The 22197-nt window shown below is 34.4% G+C and overlaps 2 protein-coding genes across 2 annotated transcripts; one reads left to right on the top strand and one right to left on the bottom strand.

Moving 5' to 3' along the window:
- Positions 1 to 13219, top strand: LOC130961477 (cathecol O-methyltransferase 1-like). Its single transcript, XM_057887408.1, has 5 exons — positions 1 to 396; positions 1220 to 1385; positions 11543 to 11853; positions 11961 to 12025; positions 12734 to 13219. Exons 1-5 carry the CDS (start codon positions 75 to 77, stop codon positions 13028 to 13030), a joined length of 1161 nt encoding a protein of 386 aa, XP_057743391.1. The 5' UTR covers positions 1 to 74; the 3' UTR covers positions 13031 to 13219.
- Positions 13220 to 17118: 3899 nt separating this feature from the next.
- Positions 17119 to 20249, bottom strand: LOC130960642 (protein CURVATURE THYLAKOID 1B, chloroplastic-like). Its single transcript, XM_057886089.1, has 6 exons — positions 19872 to 20249; positions 19343 to 19446; positions 19026 to 19112; positions 18829 to 18891; positions 18200 to 18237; positions 17119 to 17516 (listed from the first exon to the last, which is right to left on the bottom strand). Exons 1-6 carry the CDS (start codon positions 20035 to 20037, stop codon positions 17459 to 17461), a joined length of 516 nt encoding a protein of 171 aa, XP_057742072.1. The 5' UTR covers positions 20038 to 20249; the 3' UTR covers positions 17119 to 17458.
- Between the last annotated feature and the right edge of the window lie 1948 nt (positions 20250 to 22197).

Raw genomic sequence — 22197 nt, 5'->3', positions numbered from 1 at the left:
TTCAACTGTAATATATAGAACATCGTCATCTTCTATATATCTAGGAATAACCCATTGCTATATCTATCATTTTTATGGCTCCATCATTAGAGAGCAATAAAAATGTTGTTATTGATGATGAATCCAATAAGAATCTTCTTAAAGAAGAAGAAGAAGATGGAATGCTTTTTGCAATGGACTTGGGGGTTTTAGTGGCGCTTCCAATGGCTGTTAAGACTGCATTCGAGCTTGGAATCTTCGACATAATAGCCAAAGGTGGTGAACATGCAAAGCTCTCATCTGAAGACATCGCATCACAGATTGGTAGCATAAACCCTAATGCACCCTCGATGGTGGATCGCCTTCTTAGGCTACTTGCAAGTCATTCTTTGTTGTCTTGTTCGTCACTTCCTCAAGGTATATATATGTAGCGGCCATGTATTCCTTTTTAAAGCTTTTAGATTTGCTGATTTGGATATACACGAATTTATACATATTTATTTGAGAAAAACTCTAAACGCCCCTAACAATTATTGAAAAAGACAACGAGGTCCTTAACAAAAATAAATACACAACTTGGCTCCTGAGCTTTACTTTTATGGAACTGATTAATCCTTGTGTCAGTATTTTTTTTTGGCACAGGAACTAATTAGTCCCATAAAAGTAAAGCTTAGAGGTCGGGTTGAGTATTTTTATTTATTAAAAGCCTCGTAGTTTTTTCGAGATAATTGTCAGGAGTCAGATTAAGTATTCATTCTATTTATTTTACTCTCACTTCACTGCACCATGGTTGGTATTTTTGTGGCATTTTTTTTAATTTTGTGATAGTCTTAAATTTCTGCTGTTAATCAAGTATCTTTCTTTAAGAAGTTAGAAACTAATTTTGGAATAATTTTTTAAAATTGTTAGAATAATCACCACTAAACAATTTGCAATGGTTTATAACGGCCGCTATCTACTGGAATTGGTGTAGTGTTTATCTATTATATTTGTTTTGTATTAAGATAAAAATTACTTAAATTTTTTTATTATGTATGTATTAAGAATGTTAAACATATTAGCCTAATTCGTTTAAATACATAGTTTAATTAGTCTCACAAGTTAAATGAATGTGACCAATAAACTTAAATGTGCTTAATTTTTTTAATAAAAAAATTAATCCAATTATAAAAAATAAAAAGTTCCTAACTCATATATAATTTATTTGCTCTTATTATTACCACATGTTTTCTGCATTCAGTCACCAAAGATGAAAATGATCAAGAACATGAGCTTATTGCATCTCCTAAGAAGAATGTGTATAGTCTTACAGCTGTTGCTTCCAAATATTTTGTGACTGATGATGATGGTGTCAATTTTGGACACAGTTTGAGCTTGATTCTGGATAAGGTTTTCTTGGAAAGCTGGTCAGTGTTACCAAAACTTTAACGAACTTTTATTATTACAGTGTTTTAAAAAATGTGACTAAAATTAAACTAACGTTTTTTTATTATTAAGTAATGTTTTTTTTAAATATTATTAAAAGAATATAATTTTAATTTTAACAACACTTATATAATTATTATAATTATCATAATATAATCATACTAAAATTCACCTATATACATACTATCATTTTCAGCAAAGAGTAAGATTGCACGTTATTCCTTTGTCATAACTCGTATTGGTAGGAACACGATCATTCAAAATTATTTTATTTAATTTAATATTTTTTATTTAATATATGTAATATTTATAATTACATATTTATTATATTTAATATTATTAAAGTATATTAGTAGTAATTAATAAAAATTAAAATAATTAATAATTAATAATTAATAAATATAAAATAAATTAATTTTAATTTTTTGAAGGGTTAATTTTTATTATTTTTTTATCATAAATATTAGTATATTACTCATTCTAGTATATATTAGATGTCCCTGTGTGAAAATAGACTCCGAGGTATAGCTCGTTCTCGTGATATTCGAACTGGCTTTCCTTGGAGCAAAGGGGGTGGAACGTCGTCTTCTTGTGGGGAGGCGACGTTGGATACCTGCAAAGGGACTCCAACGCTCAAGTAAGTAAGTGTGTGAGTAATAGAGATGATATTTAGAGTGAATAACGTACCTATAACAGAGTGAGTCATTCATATATAATAGGGTTTACTGAGTGCAGTTATGCATATCTGTTTGTTACCGATTTGGATAGGATCTTCGTTGGTGGCTTGTTTCTCGGAATTTCGGTGGTTTGAGGAGAGATTTGTGGAAGGGTTGTGCGCTGACTCAGTTTCGAGTTCGTTGCTCTCTGGTTGTTTTAGTCTAATGGATCATAGCCCCTAAAGTTGACCTGTTTTAGAGTCATGAACAGGTTAAGCTTTTACTTGTGGGTTATAACTCGGAACTGGGTTTTGTTGCGGTTTTTGGGATATAGGTCGTTTGTTGTGCCGAGCTATAACTCAGAGACCCCAAGCTTAACTTGTTCATTTGAAATTTTTGGAAATGTGATAGGTTTTATTTTGAATTTTCGCGGGGATTGCCTTTTGGGAGAGAGAGTTTCGGGAAAAGAAAGCTGCATTTAATTGTTATGGTTTGCATTTTGAACGGTTGGGGTTTGCTCCGGGAGATGTAATGCTTGGGAAGGATAGTGGGTTGGTGGGTGGTTTCAGATTCTTGGTGTATCCAATTGTTTGGGTTTTTGTTTTTCTTTCTCCTCTATTTGCGGAAGATGAGTAAAGGTTAGTTTGTTCTTCTCTTTTTGTCTCTTCCTTTTCTCTTTGTCTTCTTTGCGTACTGACGTTATTAAAAATGGAGAAAGGGAAAAAGGTAGAGGTGGGGACAGATGTGAAAACGGAGGTGAAACTTGTTAAGGATGTATGGGTTTGGGACCCGCTGAATCCTTTTGCATGGGTGGCTAAATCAGTGAAGGAGTATGTTTCTGTTTTCGATGATGAGTGTAGTATTGCTCAATTAGGTTCGCCTTCTTCATGGGTCACGGAGGGTAGTGATGTGAAGCTTAGGTTTCTTCCGTGTAGTGCTGACGATCGTGTGTTTCATCGTGGGGAGGGGTTTGAGTTCTTTTTTATGTATAGTTGTATTTTTGTGGACTTGGGTGTGAGATTCCCTTTTTCCGAGTTCGAGTGTGGCGTGTTGATGCAGTTGAACTGTGCACCGTCGCAGTTGCATCCTAACTCATGGGCGTTCGTTAGGGCTTTTCAAATTCTGATGGGGTTTTTAGATGTTGAGCCTTCGTTGGAAGTTTTCTTTGCATTATTTCAGTGTAAGGGGGTTAGGCAGGGTTGTTGGTTGAATCTTGTGAGTGTTCCAGGTCGTGCTATTTTTAGCTTATATAGGTCCTCGTATAAGGGGTTTAAGTCCATGTTTTTGAAGATAGGTGTTGTCGAGGGTGAGTATCCTTGGTTTGTTGATGAATGTTTGTTGGAAAGGTTCCCTTTGTACTGGGTTCTGAGGCCTAGGAAGATACTTGGGATGGATGGAATGGAGTATAGGAATGAAATGATCGTGGAGTTTTTAGTTAATCATATTTCATCGTCGGGTTTGCTGTCTGTTGTTGAGCTCCTTGAGTTGGAAGTTGATAAGGATGCCCTTGATGGATACATAGGTAACTGCTTTGTTTGGTTATTTTGTATGTTGTTGTTTGTAGGTATTTATTTCTATGTATGTATTTGCAGTTGAAAAGGCTCCTAAGGTGACCTCATCCAGCTTGCGAGCCTTTTTCTGAACCAAGAACGTAGAGAAGCAGGGTTCGACTAGTCAGGCTATGGTGGAGAAAGGTGCTGAGGTTAATCAGCCATCTCCGAAGAAGGTTAATTTTAAGAGAAAAAGAGGTGAGGTGAAGAAAAATAAGAACATGGTTGAGGAGGAAACAGAAGGAGAGGTTAACCTGGAAGTAGTTATTCGTTTGATTTGTTTGCGTGTCATTGTTTTTGACGTGTTTTCTGTGTTTAGGTTATTGGTGCTCGCTTGATGTGTGTTGGTCGAACTGAGGAGTTGAAACGTTCTAGGGCTGTTTTTGACAAAGCTGCTATGGACCAGCTTATTCGTGAGAATGTGGAAAAAAGTGATAAACTTCGTGATGCTTTGGATCTGGTAAATCAGTTGGGGGAGAAGCTCAGTGATGTTGAGACGTCTTTGAAGAAGTCCCTTGAGGAGAAAGCTTCTCTTGAAGCTAGGTTAATTGTGCTTGGAGTTGAAAAGAAACAAGCTGAGGAGGATAAGGAAAATCATGGTTTGGAAATGTTTGCAGCCGGGTTTGAAAGAGCTGTTGAGCAGGCGAAGTTTCTGGTGCCTGATGCTGATTTGTCGAGGATGGACCTCTGTAAGGTTATTGTCGAAGGCGAGCTAGTTGAAGATGATGATGATGCTGAGGGTAAGGGCGAAAATCCTGGTGTTTAGCTTTGTAATATACTAGTATTTTGTTGGTGTTTTCTGGACGATTTGTGTTTTGTTTATTGTGCATATGTGGCACATATGTGGCTGCTTTTGAACAATTAATTATACCATTTCCTCGTGCGAGGATTTGTCTTGCTATTGGATTGCCTTGTATTGTTTGCTTAGGGTGTTGTGTTATTGTTGATGAATGTATCGCGTTATTTGGTTTGTTATGCTGCTGTTAATGTTGTTTTGTGGACGGTTGGTTGGGTTTTCTTTGAGTTGTAGTATTAGAGAAGTGTTTGATTTGCATATTCAATAGCCGTTTTGTTTTTTGATAGGCATGCTTAAATGCGTCGGTACTCAATCTTGTTTTCTCAAATACAATATTTTGTAAAGGGGGATGATAGGAGTAGATGTTTAGTTTATAATATATATTTGTTTGAGAAATTGCGGGGTGGTGTGCCTCATTAAAATCTCTCCAGCAAAACCCTCCTTAGGGAAAAATCTAGAAGTAGGAAAAAGAGTGCATCACCGTGTCCGACTTATAGACTAACTGAAATACATTTTCAGGGAGGATATGTTCCATGTATTTGGTAAGATAGTTCCATCAAGCTTTTGTATTTTGTAAGCCCCCTTGCCAACGACTTTGTATACTTTGAATGGTCCTTCCTAGTTTGCACTTAGTTTGCCATGTCCTTGTGGCTTTCGTATGTCTTCGACTTTTCTGAGTATGAGGTCGCCTTCTGAGAATGTCCTTGGTTTGATCTTTTTATTGTACTTCTGAGCTATAGCTCGTTTTGTTGCTAGTTGCTGAAGTGCTGATTTGTCTTGATCTTCCTCTATAAGGTCGAGCTCGGCTTTTCGTTTCTCTATGTTGTAGCTTTCACTTGCGCTTGTGGTTCTGTTACTTTGTAGGAATACTTCAATTGGTATCATGGCGTTGCATCCGTATACTAGCCTGAAGGGTGTTTCCTTTGTTGATGATTGCTTGGTGGTGTTGTAGCTCCATATTACTTCGGGGATAAGCTCGGCCCATTCTCCCTTTGAATCTTCTAGTTTCTTTTTAAGGCCCTGCAAAATGATCTTATTGGCGGCTTCGGCTAAGCCGTTAGTTTGTGGATGTTCTATGGAAGAAAATTGTTGGATTATTTTGAAATTTTGCAGAAAATTTGTGAACTTTTGATCTATAAATTATTTGCCGTTATCAGTGATAATAAATTGACGAATACCAAAGCGGCATAGGATGTTTTTCCATACAAAGAGATCATTTTTTCAAAAGTGATTTTTGCCAATGGTATAGCCTCTATCCATTTAGTAAAATAATCTATAGCGACAATTAGAAATTTAACATGGCCTGGAGCAGGAGGAAATTGTCCGAGGATACCTAGTCCCCATTTGTTGAACGACCAACATATCTCGGATGTATGTAACTGCTCGGCTGGGTTGTGGATGATTGGTGCATGACGTTGGCATTGATCGCAGTGTTTGACCTTATTCATGCAATCCTGTTTAAGTGTCGGCTAGTAATAACCAGCTCTGAGAATTTTGGCGGCTAAGCTTCGGCCGCTGATGTGTGTGCCACAGACTCCTTCATGAACTTCGTCTATTACCAATTTGGCTTCTGTTGTATTTAGACATCGTAGTAGGGGTCTTGTGAATCCTCTTTTGTACAACTCGGTTCCTACTATGGTATAGAAGCTTACTCTTCTTTTGAATTTTCGTGGATCTTGGATGTTGTCTGGTACGATACCTGTTTTCAAGTAAGTTATGAGGGGTGATCTCCAGTCGTCTTCCTACAGGACACTCGAAATTGTTGTTAGCAATAGGGCTGGCAATTCATACCCAACCCGCGGGTACCCAATCCGGTCCAACCCGTTCGGGTAGGGTAGGTTACCCTACCTGCAGCGGGTATGGTTCGGGTATGCCTGCGGGTAGGGTAGGGTACGGGTTTAGGGTGTACCCTACCCGTACCTCAAATATATAACACATATATAGTGAAAGAAGTGAGAGTTGAACCTACAACCTCTCTTATGTAATAATTTACAATAAATGAACAACCACTAAACTAGTTAGTTAATTTAGTAATTTAGAGTATTAGTTTGTTATTTTTTATGTTATTAATATGTATAAAATTTGAAATGATTGAATTTTATATTTACTTTGAAAAAATTTGATATATCTGCTGGTAGGATAGGGTAGGGTTTAGAACTTTAGAGTGCGGGTAGGGTTAGGGTTGAGAGATTCTCAACCCGCGGGTAGGGTAGGGTAGAGTTTTAATAGAATTTTCAACCCGCGGGTAGGGTTAACCCTACCCTACCCTACCCATTGCCAGCCCTAGTTAGCATAACACTGGGTTCGTCTAGTGTTAATTGAGATAGTATGGGTGGTTTGGCTTGATTTTTTGTTGTTGCTAATTTTGAGAGGAGGTTCGCTCTATTATTTTGCTCTCGAGGTATATGGGAAATATTAAATTTCTGAAAATTACCTATAAGATTACTAATCGTTGTGTTGTACTTTTCTAATAGGGGGTCTTTTACCTGAAAGTTACCTGTTACCTGTTGTACTACTATGAGAGAATCGCATTTGACGTTTATCTGTGTGATGCCCATGGTATGAGCTAGTTGCAGTCCTGCTATTAAAGCTTCATACTCGGCCTGGTTATTGCTTGCATGAAAAGTGAATTGTAGTGATTGTTCGAATTGTATTCCGTGATCACCCTCGAGGAGTATTCCTGCTCCGGAGCCGTTGCTATTTGAGGCTCCGTCAACATATAGTGTCCATATGATGTCTTTCGGAGTTTGGTATTCTGGGGTAAGTTCTGCAATGAAGTCGGCTAGTGCTTGTGATTTGATGGCGCCTTAGGATTAGTATTAGATGTCGTATTCTGATAGTTCGATCGACCACTTAATTAATCTACCTGCTAGTTCGGGTTTTGTTAGCATCTGTCTTAGTGGTTGTTCTGTTCTGACCATGATGGTGTGGCTTTGAAAATAGTGTCGTAGGCGCCTGGCTGTTGTGACTAGACCTAGGGCTAGTTTTTCCAACTTTGGATAGCGAGTCTCGGCATTTTGAAGTGATTTACTGACGAAGTATACTGGATGCTGCTGCTTTCCTATTTCTGTCACTAATACAGAACTGATAGCATTGTTAGTGATAGATAGGTATAAATAAAGTTGTTTACCTATTTCTGGTGTTTGGAGGATTGGAGGGGCTGAAAGTATGGTCTTTAATTCTGTGAAGGCTGCTTCACATTCCTTAGACCAGTGGAACTTTTCTTGTTTCTTCAGGTTCTTGAAAAAGTGATGTGATCGGTGGGCTATACGGGGAGGAATCTGGCCAGTGCTGCGAGTCGGCCGGCTAGTTGTTGGACTTCTCTGACTGTCTTTGGGCTTCGCATGTTTAAGATTACTTGATACTTTTCTGGGTTTGCTTCAATACCTCGGCAAGTAAGCATAAAGCCGAGGAATTTTCCGCTTTGTACCCCGAAAGCACATTTCTCTGGGTTGAGTTTCATGTTGTATCTTCGAAGCTGTTGGAATATCTCTGTTATGTCTTTGGCATGGTTTGTCGTGTGTGTTGATTTTGCCACCATGTCATCGACATAGACTTCTATGTTTCTTCCGATCTGATTTGCGAAAATTTTGTCCATGAGGCGTTGATAGGTAGCGCCTGCATTTTTAAGTCCGAATGGCATAACCTTATAACAAAAATTACCAATGTCAGTAATAAAAGCAGTCTTATCTTGGTCAGCCTCATGCATTAAGATTTGATTATAGCCGGAATAGGCATCCATAAAACTTAGGCATTGAAAACCAAAAGAGTTATCAACAAGTTTGTCAATGCATGGGAGGGGGTATGCGTCCTTTGGACAGACCTTGTTGAGGTCTGTATAGTCCACACACATCCTCTACTTACCATTGTTTTTCTTTACCATTACCACATTGGCTAACCAGGTGGAGTATCTGAGCTCTTTGATGAAGCCAGCGTTTAGTAGTTTTTGAGTCTCCTCCAGGGAGGCCGTCCTTTTGTCAGTGCCAAGGTGTCTTTTCTTATGAGCTATAGGTCTCGTTGACAGGTTGATGGCTAGCTTGTGGCAGATGACGTTGGGGTCTATTCCTGGCATATCTGCTGGTGTCCATGCAAACAGATCAACGTTTTGTCTCAATAGCTCCACTACCTGGGTTCGCTTGTCGTTTCTTAGCGCGTTGTCGAGGTATGTGTACTTGTCCTCGTTGCTTGTTAATTGCACTTTAGTGAGGTCGTCGATTGGCATTGGTCGTTCTTGATGGTTGGTCCTTGGATCTAAGTCTGCCAAGGGGGATAGTTGTTCCGAATTATACACCGCCTGGACATATTGTTTATCAGACTGCTTTGGTTGTTCGCTCTTTAGGTTGGCGTTATAGCACTGTCTGACCTCCTTTTGGTCTCCATAGATAGTGACAACTTTGTTATCCTGCGAAAGGAACTTGACACACAAATGTATAGTAGAAATAACAGCATTGAATGCATTTAATGATGGTCTGCCTAGGATGATATTATAGGGGCTTTTGCAATCTACTACAAGATATTGTATTTCTAAGGTTCTGCTGTTGGGATAGTCTCCAAAGGTGGTCCGTAACCATATATAACCTCGGATAGATACTCGCTCACCTGAGAAACCTACCAGTTCTCCGAATGATGGTTGGAGGATTTTGTCGCTCAGATTCATTTTTTGGAACGTTTAGTAGAACAACACATCCGCGCTGCTCCCTGGGTCCATCAGGATCTTCTTTACGAGAGGTTCTCCGACCTGTGCTGTGATGACTACGGGGTCATCTAGATTTTGATCAGTAGCCTTATAGTTTTCGGGACTGAACGAGATTTTGGTTTGTCCTTGTTGACAGGTTGGGGTAAAGTTGACTCTATCATGGTCATCATAGCTCGGTACGACCTTTTTCTCGCCGAGTTCGTGCATCCTCCACCTGCAAAACCACCAGAAATGCAGTTTATTATTCTGTGGGGTAGATTGTTATCATTGTCTACCTTTTTTCCCTTGTCTCGGGAATTGTCGGTTGTTTTGGGCTGATGGCCGAGGCCTTCGGTGCTCCTCCTTCGTCCTCGGCTGTCAATGTTTTTGTCTAACAGTCCCTGGCGGGCCTGCTTCTTGAAGACGTCCTTTGCTATTACGCAGTCGTCTGTGGTGTGGCCATACTTTTGGTGGAAAGCACAATATTTAAATTTGTCCACGTGCCTCTGGTCCTGATATGTACCGGCTCTGTTCGGGGGTTTGATGAGTTTGGAATGCAGAATGTCTTTTACAATATCCTCCCTTTTCGTGTTGAAGAGAGTGTAGCTGTCAAACTTAGGAGTTAGTCTGAATGATTTCTGGTCCGTCTTGCCGGTTAAGTGCCTGTTTCACCTTTCTTCTTCCTTATTTGGAGTAGGTTTTTCTGATTTTCGTAGTGCTCAAAATTCTTCAACTTCAATTTGACTGTTGCTTTCTCTCGGAACTCGGCCAGGTTTTAGGCTTCGCTATTACTATGGATTCTTGGAATTTTCCTGGCCGGAGGCCACTTTTAAGGGCGTGGAGATGTACTTCAGGGTTTAGGTTGGGTATTTCGTTGGTTGCTTCCGCGAACCTGGTCATGTAGTCTTTTAGGCTTTCGTTCGGCCCTTGTTTGATGGTACTCAAATAATCAGAGTTGTGGACATATATTTTAGACGCAGCGAAGTGATTGACGAACTGGTCGGCCAGCTCATCAAAGTTTGAAATGGAACTTTCGGGTAGGTTAGAGAACCAGATGAGGGCAGCTCCATCCAGAAAGGTTGGGAAGGTTCGGCATAGGATGGGGTCAAACTCTTTATTCATGAACATCATGGCATAAAATTTGGTGACGTAGACATTTGGGTCTCCTATTCCTTGGTAGGATTTCAGGGTTGAAGGCAGGGTGAGATTCTCGGGCATTTTGAAGCTTATAACTTCTTTTGTGAAATGGTTGGTTCTTTTGATAGTGGTCTTTGTGGTTTTGGGGGTGGTTTGTCTAGTTTTCGAAGTGTGTTCGTCGTTGTCTTCCTTGTGCTCGGCATTTTTGTGTTCTCCTTTGGTACGGTCGTGCTCCATCTGTCGCAAGAGCTCGACCATTCCTTGATTCTCAGCCCTGAGGGCCTCGTTGATTGCCAAGATTTTCGCCTGATTGATGTTGGAGGGAGCGTGACTGTGTTCGTCTGCCATCTCTCATGTCTTGCAAAAAGAAATGAAGAGATATGCAAAATAAAGAAAAAGTGGGGTTAGAGAGATTTCGGCCCCACGGTAGGCGCCAAATGTTCCTGTGTGAAAATAGACTCCGAGGTATAGCTCGTTCTCGTGATATTCGAACTAGCTTTCCTTGGAGCAAAGGGGGGTGGAACGTCGTCTTCTTGCGGGGAGGCGGCGTTGGATACCTACAAAGGGACTCCAACGCTCAAGTAAGTAAGTGTGTGAGTAATAGAGATGATATTCAGAGTGAATAACATACCTATGACTGCGTGAGTCATTCGTATATAATGGGTTTATTGAGTGTAATTATGCATATCTGTTTGTTACCGATTTGGATGGGATCTTCGTTGGTGGCTTGTTTCTCGGAATTTTGGTGGTTTGAGGAGAGATTTGTGGAAGGGTTGTGCGCTGACTCAGTTCTGAGTTCATTGCTATCTGGTTGTTTTAGTCTAACGGATCATTAGATATTAAGTCCCTAACAAATAAGAATCTTTTACATAATAGAAAAAGAAAGAATATCTCTATATTCATAAAATATTAAAGAGTTTGGTGGAAATTTAAGTTGACGTGGCCAATAAGATGTAGATGTGTGTTTTTTCTTTGTTCCTTTCCCACTTTATTTATTTATTTTTAATTCGTTTGAATTTTTAGGTGACATAATGATGTTGAATGATTTTTAAATGTATGGAAAAGTGTAGGATACTAATATATTATCTGTCAATTTATTGTTAATAATAATTAATTATTATATTTTAAACACATGTATAAGGAGACATATCTAAAAGATATATCTATAAAAACATTTTTATTAGACACAGTGATGAAAAAGATATTTTTATTAGACATATCTATAAAGACACTTTCATTAAACACAATCATAAACAAGAATTGACAAAAATTGATAGAATTTTTGTTGGTAACGTAACGGAATTATTTTTGAATTGAAATAAAGGAGTGAATTGAAAGGAGCAATATTGGAAGGAGGTGTGCCATTTGTTAGGGCTAATGGGATGCATGCATTTGAGTACCCAAGTGTGGATCCAAGGTTCAATGATGTTTTCAACAAAGCTATGATAAGCCACACAACCATAGTGATGAAGAGGGTTCTTGAGTCCTATGAAGGTTTCAACAACATTAACACTCTAATTGATGTTGGTGGAGGTCTTGGTATCAATCTCAAAATGATCACTTCCAAATATCCAAATATCAATGCTATTAACTTTGACTTGCCTCATGTAATTCAACATGCCCTCACCTATCCCGGTATAATATATTATTATTATTATTATTATTATTATTATTATTATTATTATTCCTTTTTTATTTTTTATTGTTATTTTTTATATATATATTTTTTGTATATTTTGTAGGTGTGAAACATGTGGGAGGAGATATGTTTGAGAGTGTTCCTAACGGAGATGCCATTTTCATGAAGGTGATATATATATATATATAGGGTAAAGTATATTTTTTGTCCTAAAGTTTGCCAAAAATTTTTAAAATATTTCTAAGTTATATTTTGTTTTAATTTTGTTCAAAAAATTTTCGATTTGCATCAAATATATCATCGACGGCTAAATTTTTAAAAAGTTTAAGACTAATTTAATAATAATGCATGAAATTTATGCTTGATTTATTTGTGTTAAGGGGTTGTTCTTATGAAATTGTTGTTGAATCGGTCTTAAATTTTTTGAAAAATTAACCGTCAAGAGTATATTTGATGCAAATCAAAAACTTTTGGAACAAAATTAAAACAAAATAAAACTTAAGAATAGTTTTGAAATTTTTGTCAAACTTTAGAAACAAAAAATATACTTTATCCTATAAAAAATTATTTATAATATATAATTACATTTTTTAAATGTTATATCGTTTATAGTGGAATATATGAAAAATATTAAATTAGATATTTTTGTAGCAATTAAATTTTTTTTTTATCATGTGGCTAAATACTAAAACCAATTACATTTGTTATATTAATAAAAGAAGTATTTTATTTTTACTATTATAATATTTTATCTAACTTATTACTTTATATATAACATACAAAAATAAGGAGGGGAAAAGACAAAATTGTATATTTTTCTCATATTTTACATATGGACATGTGACATGACTTTACTTTTGAAACCAAAAATTTCAGTGCATACTTCATGATTGGAGTGATGAACATTGCTTGAAGGTGTTGAAGAATTGCCATAAAGCCATTCCTGAAGATGGAAAAGTGATTGTTGTGGACACAATGGTTCCGGTTTTGCCGGAGAATAAAACCGCCGCTAAGGTTGCTTTCAAAGCTGACTTATTGATGATGACTCAAAACATTGGAGGAAAAGAGAGAACCAAACATGACTTCATTCATTTGGCCACTGCTTCTGGATTTTCTTCCATCAAATTTGTGTGCTCTGTCTCTGGATATTGGGTTATGGAGTTCTACAAGTAGACACACTTATGTATCTAGAGTCCTATATATATATATATATATATATATTTTGATGAGTGTATCTAAATAAATTAAAAAAAAAACACACTCACGTACAGATTAAAATAGTATATAATAAAATAAAATACAAAAGGCACTCCTTGAAAACAAAATTTCTCTCTCTTTCCGGATTTCCATATACTTGTAATATGTGTAGAAATAAACACCAATAAAAAATATTGAATAATTCAGATGTTTGGATATAGATAAAATAAAAAAAGTTATATCTCTCTATTAGTATATTATTTTAAAGATTTTAGTATATAAATAAAATATTAGATAAATTATCTTGACACAAAGTTATTATCTATTTCTGTATTTATACTTTTATTGTTTTATATATATTGTCCATATATATGTATTGTTAGTTAAATTAATAATAACATACATTAAAATATCAAATAAAATTCAACTAACAACTACTGGATTGCAAACCCAACAAAACCTCAAAATACCTTCCCTGGCAACATTAAATAGAATTTTTAGAAATAATAAAAATTTTAATATCAAAATTATATAATAATATTTTATTAAAATAAAATTTATAAATTTTTCATTTTTAAAATTTATTACTGATATGACAATAAATAAATAATTTTATAAATAAAAATAATTAAATCATAGTTATACTTAAAAAAAATAATGTAAATAATTAAATTATCCATAAGAAAGTCATCTTTCTTTCTTATTTTTTAACCCTATTTTTATTATTTTCACAAACTCCATTTATGCTATATTTACTTTACATAACTGATTCCAAATTTGGATAAAGAAGAAGGATTGTGTTAGGCCTTTAACAGCCAACACAAAAACTTAGTCGAATATTTATGATATGGATCAAAGATATTATTGTGCTAAAACTAGGTCATTATCCAGAAACAATACGTTGTATGACTCGCATACAGTGTCAAATGAACAAGAGCTGCTGCATCGGTGTCCGGGTGTAGTGTTAAATGAGTAAGAGTTCCTGAATTTTCGTGAATGGACGAGGGTAAATAAGCTAGTTCACAAAGAAAAAGATAAAGGTAAAGGTCGGAGCGACATAAGGTTGAGATTTGGGACATGGAATATAGGTACTTTAACAAAAAAATCCATAGATGTGGTGGATACCATGACAAGGAGAAAGATTAACATCATGTGCATACAAAAAACAAAATGGGTCGACGCGAAGGTTAGGGAGTTGGATACCTCCGGGTTCAAACTTTGGTATACAAAAAATGTGAAGAATAAGAATGGGGTAGGTATTATTGTGGATAAGCAGTGAAAGAAGGACGTAGTGGATGTCAAGAGGGTGGGTGATCAGATCATCTCTATCAAACTTGTGGTGGAAGGAGGTACTTTTCATATGATTAGCGCCTATGTATCGTAAGTGAATTCGGACGAGCAATACAAGATAAGGTTTTGGGAGGATTTAGAGAGTTTGGTCCAAGACATACCTTTGGGAGATAAAATTTTCTTAGGAGGAGATTTAAATGGCCATGTTGAAAGAGAAGTGAGTGGGTATGAAAGTATTCACAGAAGCCATAGTTTCTGGGTGGTCAATACCGAGGGTAAAATTATTTTGGAATTTTTCTCAACCTTTGACCTTCTCATCGCAAATACATGTTTTAAAAAGAGAGACGAACATCTTATAACCTATATGAGTGACATGACAAGCTCTCAAATCGATTTCTTCTTGTTGAGGAGATTTGACCGAAAATTTTGCATTAATTGTAAAATTATCATAAGAGAGAGTTTAACAACACAACATAGGATGCTTGTTATGGATTTTCACGCGTTGAGCAAAAATTGAGGAAAAGACATCATACGAAAAATCCAAGGACGAGGTGGTGGCAGATGAAAGATGAGGAACAAAGAAGCTTCTTAAAACGGGTAGGAGAAGAGGCAAAGTGGGAAAGGGATGGAAGTTTGGAAGAGATGTGGAAGGAGATGGCACAAGTTATTAGAAGAATAGAAAAATAAAGTTTTCGTGAATCTAGAGGGATAGGACCAATAGATAAGGAGTCCTGGTGATGGAATACGAGTGTACAAGAAAAGATAAAGGTAAAAAGGGAGTGTTTTAAAGAATGGTCTTTGTGCCATAATACAAATAATTGAAAAAGATATAAGGCTGTTAAGAAATAGACAAAAGTGGCTGCAAGTGAAGAAAGAACAAGAGTATATGAGGGCCTCTTCCAGTCTTTAGGCACGAAGGAAGGAAAAAAATGTATATATAGAATCGCAAAGAACAGTGAAAGAAGAACGAGAGACTTGGATCAGGTTAAGTGTATAAAGGATAAAAACGGAGAGGTTTTCGCTCAAGATGAAAAGATTAATAAAAAGTGGAAGAGCTACTTCTACGAATTATTTAATGAAGGACAGAAGACTCTTCCGAGTCTTGGTCGGTTATGCACGAGGGAAGAATATCAAAACTTCGACTACTATCGAAGGATTTGAGACTTCGAGATAAAAGAGGCTCTAAAGTGGATGAAAAATGGCAAGGCAATAGGATCCGATGATATTCTGATTGAAATTTGGAAAGGTCTTGGAGAGAAATGCATCAGTTGGTTAACCAAGTTTTTTAATGAGATTTTAAGGTTAAAGAAGATGCCATATGAGTGGAGAACGAGCACCCTGGTACCTATTTATAAGAATAAGGAAATATATAGAGTTGTGAAAACTATAGAGGGATCAAACTCATGAGCCATATCATGAAGTTATGAGAAATGGTGATAGAATGGAGGCTGAGACAAAAGACACAAGTAACAGAGAACCAATTTGGTTTTATGCTATAGGCAGATCCACTACTGAATCTACATACCTGTTAAAAAGAATGATGGAGAGGTATCGTAGTAATAAAAAGAATCTACATATGGTGTTTATTGATTTGAAAAAAGCGTACGATAGAGTGACAAGGGAGGTTTTATGGAAGGTTTTGAAAAGGAAGAGAGTAAGGATCAGATATATTCGTGCAATTAAAGATATGTATGGCAGGGCTACAACTAGTGTGAAGATTCAAGGTGGTGTAACAGAGAAATTTTCTATTGGTATATGATTATACCGGGGATCATCCTTAAGTCTATACTTTTCACATTAGTCTTGAAAGTACACACAGAGCATATTTAAGAGCCTGTGCTATAGTGCATACTTTTTACCGATGATATCGTCTTTATGGAAGAGTCAAGGGAAGACTTAAATAAGAAGTTGGATTTATGGAGAGAAGTTCTACAAGTGTATGGTGTGCGCATGAGCCATAACAAGACGAAATATATGGAATGTAAGTTTGGTCGCCGAAGGGAAAACCATAATATAGAGGTAAAGATTAGAGAAAACATCATAAAAAAAGTTAAAAGTTTTAAGTATCTTGGGTGCATCATACAAGATAATGGAGAGATTGAACATGATGTAAATAATAAGATCCAAGCAGGTTGGTCAAAATATTAGAGTGCGTCTGGTTTTATATGTGACGAAAAAGTGCCTTTAAAATTTGAAGGTAAATTCTATCGTCACACTGCTATCAGACTGACTATGCTTTATAATATAGAGTGTTGGGCGGCTAAAGGGAAGCACGAAAATAAGTTAAGTGTGACAGAGATGAAGATGTTGAGATGGATAAGTAGTCATACGCGATTGGATAGAATAAGGAACGAAGATATAAGAGAGAGAGAGAATTGGAGTAGCACCTATTGTAGAAAAGATGATAGAATCGCATCTCAGGTGGTTTGGACATGTGAGAATAAGACCGACAGAGCACCTAGTTAAAAAGATGGATGAGCTGGAAGATGAATAAGGGGTGAAAGACAGAGGAAGACTTAAGAAAATCATCTATGAGATGATAAAATGAGATCTATATATAAACAATCTCTTTGAAGATATAATATATAATAAAACTCAATAATATCGTTTGACTCATATAACTGATCTACTTAATAAGACAAGATTTTGTTGTTATTTGTTTATTGCTATCACAATAAGAGTGATACTGAGATTTTCAAATGCCTAAAGGAATCAATTAGCCATGTATTAACCAAAACCTATTCCACTGAGTCAAAATAAAAAAAGGTATTAAGTGAATGAAAAAAAGTGGAACTTAAACACAATTAACTCTGAGTTGATAGTGAAGAACTTTAGTCAATCAAACCGATCATATTATTTGGAGACGTACTACTATATATACTTGAGGAGATTAATGAGATTGTCTCAGAGAGTGGATTAATATTTATAAAAAGTTACACTCAATTTTTTTTTTCTGGACATATTACATTCCATATATAGGATAATGTATTTATTGGTCAGAAGCTTTTGGCCTCAAAAAGAAGAATCATGCTGACATCTTCAACAATGTGTTGCAAAGATTATTGAAGTCTTCCAAAGTCAACAGCACCTCAACAATAAACTCATCATCAGATTTTAGTTGCTTCCAGTTATTTCTTCATATGTTTCTTTTATTTTCCTCACCAATGCCTCCCTGTTTAATTAGTCCAATAAACATATTTAAAACAGATACAACTTTTATTCATTGCAAAGTTCCCCCCCTTAAAAAGATAATCATTATATCAAGAAAAATAATACAATTAATCCTAGTTCAGATTTTATATTTTTAAGATGATCTGTATGTAAAATTGTCTTTACTAAATTATCATTTAATAAAAATAACTTCCTATAAATAGTTACATATTCTAAACTTTTAAAATATACAAAATATATTTTTTCAAAGAGTAGTGATAATGACGGGTCAGAACTCAGAAAAAAAAAGTAATAAAGGCAAATTATTTTCGAAGTATTGAAATGCTAAATTTAGATGTATGAAAAGAATTTAAAATTATTTTAAATGTTAGAAATAAAATTAAAATAAATTAAACATTAAAGATAATTTAAAATTTTTTAACAAATATTAAAAATAAAAAATATACTTTATTCAAATGCTGCCTCTCAATTTCTCTTCCAAAATTACCCTTGTTTTGTAAATAAAACACATCAAGAGTAATTTGGGAGGAAAAAGAAAAGGATAACATGTCTTTTTGCATTATTTAACAACTTCAAAGTGTTGAATTGCAAATTTTCAAAGTTTAGTATTCGCACATTTCACTTTAAGTTAATCCATGCAACAAAGTGTAATATATTAATCAAGAAAAGAAGAATCAAGCTTACCGATCTGGCTTGAATACTAGATTCTTGTAAACAAACAACTGCCAAGAAAGAAATAGAGGATATGAATAACAGGTTTTCCAAATTAGTGAATCCAAAGTTATTATTCCATTTAACAATTCTTATTAATTTCCAATTGTTTAACTCCCTCTTCTTTTTTTTTCTTTTTTTTTATACTCTGTTTCTGTCTTTTGTGATTTTCACTCTAAAAAGTGTCTTAGGATGTTTTCTTTCTTTTTTTTTCCCTCTTGGTTTGGTTGTTGAGTTTATGCCTCATCCTGATTAATTGAACTAAATTACATACTTCATTTGTTAATCACTTTAATTTGCACCCATGAAAGTGTTAAAAGGATGGAATGACACAAACCAAGGATAAAAATATTATAAAGTAACTAGAGTCTATATTTTTATTTGAATTCTTAACTGAAATAACAGAAAGAAATATTTATATGATCTCATAATATATTTAACACATATTTTAAGAATATTTATAATTACTTATTTTTCGATGTTATAGTACACATTAAACAAGCATTCCTTGTGTAACTAATCTCATCAATCAAGTAAATTTTTTACTATGTACCAAAAAAGAAATTTAAAAAATAAAAATAAAAAGAGTGTATTTGACTTACCCCAGTGTAACCAATGCCTACAACCTCTAAAATCCCAGGGATCAAAGGAAGCTTATCAATTGCCTGACACAAATAATAATCATTACTTAGAAAAAAATTCATCAATTAAATAATAACAAATAAATATTATGATTATTTGTGAATAATGAAATGAAAATAAACAAATAAATTCAAATTGAATTATTTAAATAACTTACTGAGACCAAACCAGTGGAGCCAACCAATGCAATCAAAGCAGCTACCCCTAGTGAACTCACTGCATACTTGTCTTCAACTTTATCCCACTATATATATTTATGCAACAAAAATCATAATTAAATAATAAATGATAAATAAATAAATAATCACCTTTACCATCTTAGATAAATTACTTATAAAAGAACTAAATATTTGTTAATAGTGTCACACTCAAGAGATTAATGTCAAAACAAAATATATAAACAATAAAATTGCCCTAAAGTTAGTTTATGTATTTATTTAAAAAAAACAAAAAATAGGAACCAAATATTCTTACAGCTTCTTGAACAGTCTTAACAATTTCTGGAGTTTCAGTAGTGGCAATTTCTGATGGTGCCTCTCCTGTGGCCATTGCCATAACATTCCTAGCAATCTTGCGGCCTAAAAATTCATCATCAATTTGACAACATTACCATAAATTCTCCTATGCAAATAAAAAGAAGAATCGAAATTATTCGAATTAATAGATTAAATGAAAAAATATAACATGTTAAACACCCCATCTTTTAGTATTTCACAGTATTTCCTAATCAAACAGTTCAAAAACTAATCTGTCGCAAAAAACTTTATTTAAAGGTTTTTTATTGACCATCGAATTGCTGTATGCAAAAATCGGAATCTGAACTCCAAACACTTACTTTAACGGTCTAATGAACTAACCACTAAATCATATTTTATATGCACATTATTTATTTAATCTAAATTTAACCGATGTAGAACTTTACAAACCATACTCAAAACTTAATCAACATATACATGTTACAATTCTATATATTTGTAACATTTTTAATTAGTGATTAACTTACAATAAGCATTGGGCTTCCATTGACGAATTTGAGCTTGCAAAGTTGGAGGAGGGAGAGTTGGAAGGCTCACACATTGTGGTGAAGTTGCTGAATTCCTTAGAGCTTTGCCATCAAAAATGGTGGAAGAAGATGATATTGTAAGAGTTGAGGAAGAGGTTGATGCCATTGTTGTTGCAATTTCCCAGTGAAACCTTTTTTTTTTATTTGTTCTTAGACTATAATAATTTTACCGTGATATGAACAAAAACAATTATGAGTCCACTACTACTACTACTATTAGGGAATAATGACTTAATAATAAGATATTGGTATATTTTTCTATGTTTCTAAATTTTTCTTGGTTGGTCTAAAATTTAGTGTTTGATAATTTGTGAAATGAATGTGGAGATGCTTTTCCCACAATATGAAGCTGAAGCTGAACCATTCATTTGCTTTCATGAAGATAATAGTGTGCTGACGTGGCAGCAAGATAGGGCTTTAATGGTATTTCTAATGGATAGGAGTTTCATGGTTGGGCCTTTTTGAAACCCTAAAAATACTAAAAGGATCAAACATGTTCTAATTGCCAACCTTAATTTTTTGTAATTAGGGTTCAGTTTATTATTATTATTATTATTATTATTATTATTATTTTCCTGGGCCAGCAACCACCAAATGATTGGGCGGCAAGGATGTTTGGATGGGCATTGATGGAAATCTTATGGCCCAATAAGGAATTAGGTGATATCCGAAGTTCTTAACATAGCTCATTCAATTAATTGGGTTATTTATACCTTGTATATTGGGTACGCCTTTTAAATTTTCATTTATATATGAAGTCCATCCAATCCATGGAACAAAAACTTTAGATTTATTTTAACAAGTCTACTGGTGCAATTGAGGCTTTAGTTCAAGTGGGATGACTCTTAATATATAAAAGAATAAAATAATAATTAGATCCTTAAGGATTTCAACCTAAGACTAATAATTAGTTGTTGAAGAAAAAAAAAAGTATTAATCAAATCTTCTGCAATAGTAAACAGTGGACATGTATGTTCTTTCGTTAATGGATAGTGTGAATTAGGATTGTTCATAGTTTGGTTAATCCAAAAACTAAACCTGTTTTTGGTTAGTCAAAAATATAATTTGGTTAATTAACCAAATTAATTTTATGTAATAAAACGGGTTATTAACCGGTTAGAAAATTCAAAAATCGATTTTTAATTGATTATAAAAATAAAAACTAATTTTAAAAAATAACCCATTTTTTAAAAAACCGGTTTTTTACATAAAAATTTGGATTTTTCAAAAAAAAAAATTTTAAAATCGGTTTTTACAAAAAAATTCGTTAACTAATTTGATCACAAGAGTTGCATAAAATTTAGTTTTGGTTTTGGTTAACTGGTTAAAAACCAGTTTTTAAAATTTGGTTTTGATTAACTACTTTTTAATAATATGGATATGATTTTTTAAAATATTTTATTAAATTGGTTAACCAAAATGTGGTTATAGTTTTTTAACCGGTTAACCACAATTTGGTTATTTTATGAACACCCCTAGTGCAAATAAAACGGAGTTGCCCATGTATTTGGTGCGTGTCATGTTGCTGTCGCATGAGTATAAAAATGATATAATTTTGGACAATGAAATATTCATTATCTTTTAAGTTTTCATATAATATTTATCAATTTATCACGAATCATACTAAAATAGGTGAAGTTTCATTCTAAAATTGTTATCTACATAACAATCTTTCATAAATAAATACGCCACAGTAGTTAATGGTACATATAAGCACCACCATCAAATTTTACGTGATAAATTGATAGAAGGACATAACGTGTCCCTCATTTACTATCGTGGAGGACTGAATTGATATTTTTTTAGAAACTAATTAGTCTAAAATTAAAATTTTCAGAAACCTAATTTTCACTTTACTCTATATAAAAAAAATGCTTTTTTAGATGCTTCCTTCCTTACAGAAAATTGTATTCCACAAAACTCCACACAAAATATCTAAAAATTTTATTAAATTTATTTGTAACTTAAGAAATTTTATTTTATCACAGATAAAAAAAGTTAAATTTCATATTATGGTTTTGTCGATTGTTTCTGTATTTACTAAAATTTTAGTTAATTAAATTTCATGTGGACTTTTTTTTGGCCAAAATATCAACGAGCCACATAGGAAGTGGATAAGGTTAAAAAACAAATTTGACATAATATAAAAACATATCTTATCATCTAAACAATTTTGCAACTAAGATGAATTCATAGTTGGATTGGAATTAAGTTGTTAGTTAATGTAGACCAATAAAAAAAATTGTTACATTAATTGGGAACTAAT

Source organism: Arachis stenosperma, chromosome 2 (genome assembly GCF_014773155.1).
Source record: "Arachis stenosperma cultivar V10309 chromosome 2, arast.V10309.gnm1.PFL2, whole genome shotgun sequence".
In the NCBI taxonomy this organism is placed as follows: Eukaryota; Viridiplantae; Streptophyta; class Magnoliopsida; order Fabales; family Fabaceae; genus Arachis; species Arachis stenosperma.
Note: the sequence above shows the minus strand (reverse complement) of the source record. Positions and strands in the feature narration are given on the sequence as shown.